The sequence below is a fragment of the Canis aureus genome, chromosome 10, assembly GCF_053574225.1.
Source record: "Canis aureus isolate CA01 chromosome 10, VMU_Caureus_v.1.0, whole genome shotgun sequence".
In the NCBI taxonomy this organism is placed as follows: Eukaryota; Metazoa; Chordata; class Mammalia; order Carnivora; family Canidae; genus Canis; species Canis aureus.
In genome coordinates, this window is record NC_135620.1 from 68,171,689 (window position 1) to 68,180,618 (window position 8,930).

At 35.6% G+C, this 8,930-nt stretch overlaps 1 protein-coding gene across 3 annotated transcripts in view; it reads right to left on the reverse strand.

Moving 5' to 3' along the window:
- Window positions 1–2,045: 2,045 nt before the first annotated feature.
- Window positions 2,046–8,930, reverse strand: part of SHOC1 (shortage in chiasmata 1) — an 86,694-nt gene continuing 79,809 nt past the window's right edge. For all 3 annotated transcript variants that reach the window (XM_077912900.1, XM_077912899.1, XM_077912901.1), the window contains 3 exons: window positions 8,778–8,927; window positions 7,113–8,076; window positions 2,046–2,887 (listed from right to left, as the gene is read on the reverse strand). In XM_077912900.1, the coding sequence (XP_077769026.1) occupies window positions 2,787–2,887; window positions 7,113–8,076; window positions 8,778–8,927 (1,215 nt within the window). In that variant the 3' untranslated portion in view covers window positions 2,046–2,786. The remainder of the gene's footprint in view (window positions 2,888–7,112; window positions 8,077–8,777; window positions 8,928–8,930) is intronic.

The following is an 8,930-nucleotide window of genomic DNA, read 5'->3' on the forward strand; positions in this document are numbered from 1 at the left end:
GGCTGGACCTAGAAACTTAGAGTAAGATCTCTAAAAAGGCCTCAAAAGTGAGCAGCACTATCACCAACAATGGATCTAAAGGCAAGTAACTCTTTTTTTGTTTGTTTGTTTTTGTTTAAGATTTCATTTATTTGAGGGCGATCCCTGGGTGTCTCAGCAGTTTAGCGCCTGCCTTCGGCCCAGGACATGATCCAGAAGTCCCGGGATCGAGTCCCACATCAGGCTCCCTGCATGGAGCCTGCTTCTCTCTCTGCCTCTGTCTCTCTCTCTGTCTCTCATGAATAAATAAATAAAATCTAAAAAAAAAACAAAAGATTTCATTTATTTGACAGAGGGCTAGCAAGAGCGCAAGCAGGTGGGAGGGGCAAAAGGAGAAGGAGAAGCAGACTCCCCACTGAGCAGGGTGCCCCATGCTGGACTCAATTCCAGGGCTCTGGGATCATGAGCTGAAGGAAGACACTAATCACCCAGGAGCCCCTACAAGTAACTCTTTGGAACATGAAAAACTTCACAGGGAAATGCTCTCGGGGGGGGGAAGGTTGCATTGCAAGAGGCAACCTGAGAAGTTGGGGCTGTTTCAAACAATTCCTTGTGATGGGGTGTTTGGGAGAGGATCTTGGAGGCTAGATCCACCCTTTTGGACCCCTTTAACAAGGGCCCAACTAGGCCTACCCTTCGGACTTCTATGGAACAACCAACCTCATGTGACAATGACTCCATGGGAGTGCTCTGCTAAAGCAGAACTCTTACTATAATCCACTGTTCCCAGACTCCTAACATAAGACTTGCTTCCCAATACCTCTGACAGAGACTGTTCCAGTTCCAGGCAGAATGTGTCCTTAAACAGCAGGTGCCATTGAGAGGACTCAGATACTTCTACTCCATTTGGTGAGGAAGCAGGGCCATGAGTGTTGATAGCCTAGCCTCAAGGCTTGCTGCAGTCTATGGTCTATGAAGAAACTCCTCTCCTCTGGAAGCTGATTAAAGGCAGGATAAAGGAGATCTGCAAGCTGAGAAGCCTTAGCCTTACCTTAGTTTAGAAGCAAGCCTGCCACAACTTTAAGAGACTAGAACAGAAATTGCAATTAGATTTCCAGAAATAGTTTCTCTTTAAAGTCTCCACCCCCGGGCAGCCCCGGTGGCGCAGCGGTTTAGCGCCGCCTGCAGCCCAGGGCATGATCCTGGAGTCGTGGGATCGAGTCCCACGTCAGGCTCTCTGCATGGAGCCTGCTTCTCCCTCTGTCTGTGCCTCTGCCTCTCTCTCTCTCTCTGCATCTCTATGAATAAATAAATAAAGTCTTAAAAAAATATATATATATAAAAATCTCCACCCCCTACATAATCAAGCAAAACCAAACATTCTATAAATAAAAGTATAATAGCAAGAAGACAGTAGGAGGAGGAAGGTAAGAGGTGGTGTTGAGCCCTTTTCAAAAAGGAGGACACGATTAACAGTATCAAACACCGAAGAGATGTCAATTAAGGTGATATCTGAGTGTCTCTTGGATCTAAGAAGGAAGAGGTCAATTTTGGTAGTAATAGGGTGATAATTTCAGAAGCCAGGAAAAAGAGTGTGCTTGTGATCTTTAAACATTTTTGGTGGTGTACCACCTATAATAATGTCAAAAACCCATTACCTACATTGTAGAGATGACATTATAAAAGTTTTGTTAATAACCAAATAGTTGCAAAGAATATAACTTTATTAAAAATTATGACATTTTAAAATAAAATTATTACATCTTTTTAAAAAATGTACTCAATGGAATATAAATACCATAGTAATAGAAACCTACAATCAGCCATTAAAAAATATACAAACTATCCTCTAAAAATGTTGTACCAAGAGTATAGGAAACTGTTCTTTCTCCAATATGCGGACATTAAATACAATTAATTTTTAAAAATTTTGCCCATCTGATAGGTGATTTGTTTTCCTTTGCATTTGTCTGATAAGTAATGAAGGTACAGATAAATGTTTATTGGCTATTTTTGTTTCTTCAGTGTAATATCTATTCATATATTTTGTTCATTCTTCTATTAAGTTATCTTTTTCCTATCAATTTGTAGGATTCTTTGTATATTTGGAATATAAATCTTTTTTTATTACATAGGTTGCAAATATTTTCTTAGTGACTTGTTTTAAATTTTTATTTAGGAAGGCAACACTTTATTTTTTTAAGCATTTATTTGTTTATTTATGTAAGTAGTCTGTACACCCAATGTGGGTCTCCAGCTAATAATGCTCCAAAGATCAAGAGTTGCACAGTCCTCTGACTGAGCCAGTCAGGTGCACCCCTGGAGGGAACACTTTAAATGGGAAGTTCTCCAACTTTGCCTAGATTTTAACTTTCTTAGTAATGGAGGGTTGACTCTGGTGATTTTCACTTCTTGACTTAAAGGGTCAGACTGAGATGGAGGCTCATTTCTAAAAAGGCTTGCTGGAGGGAAGGTGGGAAGCAGTGAGCTCTTCAGAAGACAACTAGACAATATATATTGCTATTGCTCTAAATGTATATATCATATCAACTGCTCTAAAAAAAGGTTTACAATGTTCAGGTGAATCTGGAAGATATTTGGATCTTATGACATTTATGCCAATTAGAATATTTTACTTACAAAGATGCAACCTATAGGACAGAATGTAGATTCTGAAAATTTAATATAAAAACACTGAGAACATCTAACAACTGCATTTTCTTTAATGAATGAGCAAATCTAAATCATTTTGTTACTAGATTTTCATCAAAAACAAAGAAATGTGGCACAGGACACTATCCTTTCTTTCAAAAAAACCTCAGACGAGTTTGTCCATCAGCTCTACCAGGGACTTTTTCATACACTAGCCGCCGTTTTTTGAATTGTGGTAGTTGTGAGCACATGAAATCTGTCAAAAGGAGAAAAAGGAAAACCATTTTATTCCTGATGATAAAAAAGTGTAGCTATTTTTTCCAGCTATTCTGGTGCATCCTATTTCTTCATCTATCTACAAAGCGTTAAAATTTCCAAACTGAGATGACTATAATAATTACATTTTTAGCATAAATGCACCTGTACCTAATGGCCCAATACTAATTAATGTCATCTACACATATTTGCATGCTCATGCTTTGCACAAATAATTAAATCTCCCTGAATTTAAGACTCTTTCATTTAAGTTTTCCCTCATTAAACCTGTTCCTTACCTCCTATCTGTAAAGTTGTGGAATTTATCCTGAGCTCTGATATTTGATAGGTGGTAATGGATGGACTCACTTTCTATGACTGTATTATCTATGACACATTAGCCTGAAATGTCCTAGATTTGAATTCTTTTAGAGGTTGGTTAATTAAATCAGTAAAAAAGGAGGATAAAATATTTTAAATTGTTTTAGTAATTATTCCTGGGAATATAATCTCATAATTATAAAAGCTGGATGCCATTATAAACAAATTTAAAAATCAGTATAGTAGGTAATTTCATCATAGAGATCACAAATACACATCTATAAGACAAATGGAAAATTATTTTGAGATTATGCCAATAATCCTTGGAATAAACTGTCTAGGGCTGCATTAATATGAATTTTAAAATTCTTGTATCTTAAGCAATGTATTTGAAGGTAATAAAGTGCTACAGGGAAACCACAGTAAAAAAGTAGAAAATTTCCATAGTGATAATGAATCTCTAGTATCAAAGATTCAAGTGAACTATTTGAATAAAATTATTTATTTATTTATTTATAAATATTTATTAATGAGAGGCACAGACTGAGACAGAGACGCAGAGACAGGTTTGGCACCTGCCTTTGCCCCAGGGCGTGATCCTGGAGTCCTGGGATTGAGTCCCACATTGAGCTCTCTGCATGGAGCTTCCTTCTCCCTCTGCCTGTGTCTCTGCCTCTGTCTCTCTTTCTCTGTGTCTCTCATAAATAAATACATTAATTAAATATTTAAAAAAAATTTATAACTAAGTTAATGATTAAATGTAAGTAGACATTTGAGTAATCCATCTATATCCCCAAAAGCTTAAATATTTAAATTTATTAGAAATAATTTCTGAGAACTTCTCATTGAGAAAATGGGAGGATTATTTTATATATTGGGATGTTCTGCTCAAGAACATATAGCAATTCATATGCTTGATTTGGTTCATGCTGGAGAAAAAAATGGAATTTTCATTCAGTTCATTTATGAAGCTGTGATAAACTTCATGACAAAATGTGACAAAGCACAAATAAAGGATACAATAGATTAATTGCATTATGAAAATAGATATCAAAATCATAAATAAATATTAGTTACCATATTCAACAGCATACTAAAAGAATCACTCTTCAAAAGCCAATTATTACAGAATGATAAGGATGATTTAAATATTAGTAAACCTGTTAATATAACCTTGACATTAATGAGTCAATGGAGAAAACATGTTTAATTTTCCCAACAGGTTCCAAAAAAAGTTTGGGTAAAATTCAGCATCTATTTTTTTTTAAAGATCTTATTTATTTATTCATGAGAGACACACAGAGAGAGGCAGAGACACAGGCAGAGGGAGAAGGAGGCTTCATTCAGGAAGCCCAATGTGAGACTCAATCCCAGAAGCCTGAGATCACACCCTGAACCAAAGGCAGATGCTCAGCTGAGCCACCCAGGCATCCCTTCAGTGTTTATTCCTCACAAAAGTTCCTACAAAACTAGGGATAGAATACTTCCCATTAAAATTATGAACAAAACAAATTGTGACTATTAAATTAAACAGGACCAAATCCAAGTTTTGTGAGTTCTGGGGGGTTTATACAGTTGATCCTTGAATAATGTGGGTGTTAGGAATGCTGACTCTCTATTCAAACATCTATGTATAACATACATACATACATACATATATATATATGTATGTGTGTGTGTGTGTGTATATATATATATATATATATATATATATATATATATAAAAATAATCTTTTTAAAAAATAATCTCTGTGCCCAACATGGGGCTTAAACTCCTGACCCTGAGATTAAGAGTCACATGCTCAGGCAGCCCCGGTGGCTCAGTGGTTTAGCACCACCTTTGGCCTAGGGCGGGATCCTGGAGTCTCAGAATCAAGTCCCATGTAGGGCTCCCTGCATGGAGCCTGCTTCTCCTTCTGCCTGTGTCTCTTCCTCTCTCTCTATGTCTTTTGTGAATAAATAAAATCTTAAAAAAAAAGTCACATGCTCTACTGACTGAGCTAGCCAGGCACCCCAAAAATCTATATATAACTTTTGATTTCTCCAAAACTTAACAACTAAGAGCTTACTATTGACTGGAAGCCTTACTGATAACGTAAATAGTCAGCTAACACGTATTTTGTATGTTATATGTGCTATATACTGTATTCTTACAAGGAAGTAAGCTAGAGGAAAGAAATGCTATTAAGAAATCATAAGGAAGAGAAAATAAATTTATAGTACAATATTGTATTTAGCAAAAAAAAGTCCATTTATAAGTGGACCCATGCAGTTCAAACCTCTGTTGTTCAAGGGTCAATTGTACAGGTTGGAGGCCGTATTTTATTATTTATTTTTATTATTATTTTTTAATCCCAGTATAGTTTACAGTGTTATATTAGTTTCAGGTGTACGATATAGTGATTCAACAAATCTATATATTACTTAGTGCTCATCACTACCAGTGAATTCTCTAATCCTTTTCCCTATTTCATCCATTCCTTGACCCATCATCCTTCTGTGATCATCAATTTGTTCTCTATAGTTGAGTCTGTTTTTTGGTTTGTCTCTTTTTTTCTTTGTTCATTTGTTTTGTTTCTTAAATTCCACTTATGGGTGAGATCATATGGTATTAGGGGAAGTCTTCTTTTAACAAAACAAAGAACACGAGATTTTCTGGGCCTCTCTCAATCCTCACAAAAGGGCCTATGCATAAAAGAAGCTTTGAAGCTTAAGCTTCTCTCTTTTTTATTTATTATTATTATTATTATTATTATTATTATTATTATTATTTTCCCTATCATGGTAAGGCCACATCTGTAGGGCCATTAGAACTTAATATTTTATTCTAGATGTTTAGGCCAATGTAATAAGAAATGATACAGAAAATAAAGGTTTAAGAGGTATATCATTACAAGAAAGGAGAAAATAAAATTGTCCTTTTAAAAATTGGTATGATTAAATGTTCAGAAACATCAATTGTAAAGAAGAGCTAACTAATAGTGATATCTACTTAGTAGGATTGTCAGAATTCAATAATCCACATAAAAGGGCTGGAAGGGCACCTGGCCCATCATAAGCTCTCAATAAATGTTAGCCTATTAAATATTCCTGCCTGATAAAGAAGCTAATTTTCTAATTCACTGACTTCTCTGTTTAGCCTTTGTTAATTTTAGTCTTCGGCTTTAGACTTGTTCTGATTTTTTTTTTAAAGATTTTATTTATTTATTCATGACAGAGAGAGAGAGAGGCAGAGACACAGGCAGAGGGAGAGGGAGAGAAGCAGGCTCCATGCAGGGTGCCCGATGTGGGACACGATCCCCGGTCTCCAGGATCACACCCCGGGGCTGAAGGCGGTGCCAAACCGCTGGGTCATCGGGCTGCCCTGTTCTGAGTTATTTTTAACTTAAGTTGAACACTTAGTTCATCTAAAGCTACAAGAATTTTTAAAAAAGATTTTATTTATTTATTCATGAGAGACACACAGAGAGAGGCAGAGACCTAGGCAGAGTGAGAAGCAGGCTTCCTGCAGGGAGCCCGATGTGGGACTTGATCCCAGAACCTTGGGATGACAACCTGATCTGAAGGCAGACGCTCAACCACTGAGCCACCCAGGTGCCCCCAAAGCTACAAGAATTTGACATATTTTGTTTGCATTTATTTTCTTAGATGTCTATAATTAGAATTTTGATTTTTTGACCCCACAGCTATTGAAAATTCTTTAAGTATAGTAATGAATGCAAACAATTTTTTAAAATTTAGAAATGGTTCTTTTAAAATTACATATCTGCAAGAGGTGGCTGGCTCATGTTGGAAGGGCATGTGACTTGATCTTGGGGTCGTGAGTCTGAGCCCCACACGAGATGTACAGACTACTAAAATAATAAAAAAAATTACATCTGTGAGTAGTTTTAATATAGTGTTACCTGGTAATGATTTCTTGTCTCCTGAGTTAGATGAGGATTCAGAGTGCCTTTTCTGTCCTAAACATTTTCCAGCTCCTTGGTGGAAATAAAGACTGCTGAATTCTTTTTGATTTACATTAGGATCAGCAGCACAAAAGAAATCCAAACTAGGGACAGATGGTAATTCTTTCCAGAAAGTCTTTTTAGTCTCATCATTTGAACTTTCATATATGAGGCCTTCTAACTCATCCGATGGATATTTTTGCTGATTAGTGAATAAATTATCTTTCTGAGAGAACCATTTGTCACATGTAGTCTGATCTGCACCATACTCTAAGTTGAATGAGTGATTCTGTTGTTTCCATACATTTTTCTTAAAGTTCCAGGGAAGAGGAGATTGAGCGCCTTCTAGAGAAAAGTTAGAGGCATATGCTCCTTTTTTTATAGGCCCTTTTGCATCATGTGTTCCCTTTTCCTGATAACTTATAAAATTAGGGGCAACTCTCTTCTGAGTGTCAATTGGTGATGTTATGTTTTCACAGCTCATTTGTGTTAGATCCAAATAAAAGACATCTGACTCTGAATCATTCTGGTTTTGAAAGGAGTTACCAGTCACAGTTCTTGATTCTGTATTAATCAGGAAAGGATTATGTACTATGTTAGCATTACAACTGGAATCTTTCCAGTAACTGGCTTGACTGTAAGAAGTCATAGGTGGTAAAACGCATGGCATTTCTCTTAGTTCCATAAGGGAAGACTTAGAGTTTGAAGTACTGTTTGTATCTTCGTACACTGTCTCTCCTATGTCTGAATAGTGGTAAAATTCATTATGTTCTTGAAAGACAGAGTTTGAAGAGCCAGAAGCTGAACTCTGGGAGGTAAAGGTATTAGTCTGATTCCCATTTTCCTGAGGTGATGGACTTTGAGGTGAGTTTGTTATGGATGAAGAACTAATCTTGAATAAGGAAGTGATGCTGCAAAAATGCTAAAAATTTTTAAAAGTTAATTAATATAATACACATATAATATAAACATCAGTCAAGTAATATAAACAGATACAATATAAACATCACTCAAGTAAATATAAATAACAATGCTTATCTATATGTAAAGAAAGCAAAATATAAATAAGTAGGGTATTATAGAGCTCCATGTCATAGGAACATAACATAATTGGCTCCATTACAAAAAAAAAACTTATTATAATTAGAAAATACATTTTCTAATCACTTGTAATAGAATTTTTAGTTGCAGGTTATACATGATTACCATCTGCTTGGTAAAAATTTAAAATTTTAACAGTAAGGCTAAAGTTCTCTTTACTACTATAATGAAGGGCTCCAGGATTGTAAGCACATATGTATAGTGTGTGTGATCACATACTTGTAGGTGTAATAACATTTCAAAATAATCTAAAGTGATAAACTGGCTGTACTGAATTATTTATATAAGATAGCTTTAAAATGTATAATGAGAATTCAATATGAATTCAATTGAATTCAATATGAAATTGAGCCAATGAGAATTCAATATGAAATTTAGTTCAAGTAAATTATTTCTTTGTTATGTGAAGTCCAAAACAATTAAACTTGGATACCTTCATTTTGAAAACTGTTATGGTAAAAATCAGTACCCAAATGGAAAGGAAACAAACTCATATAAGGCTATGGAATTCAAGTAACTAACCTTTAACACTTTTTCTGGAACTTCAGGTAAAAGCTCCTGAAGTTGACCCAGAGTTGCTAATAATATCCAGTGCAGTGAAGGTCCTTTATTTAACATGAGCTGAGCCACCAGTGGGTTAATAGATGGAAAATCAAGTAAATACATTTCCTCCTA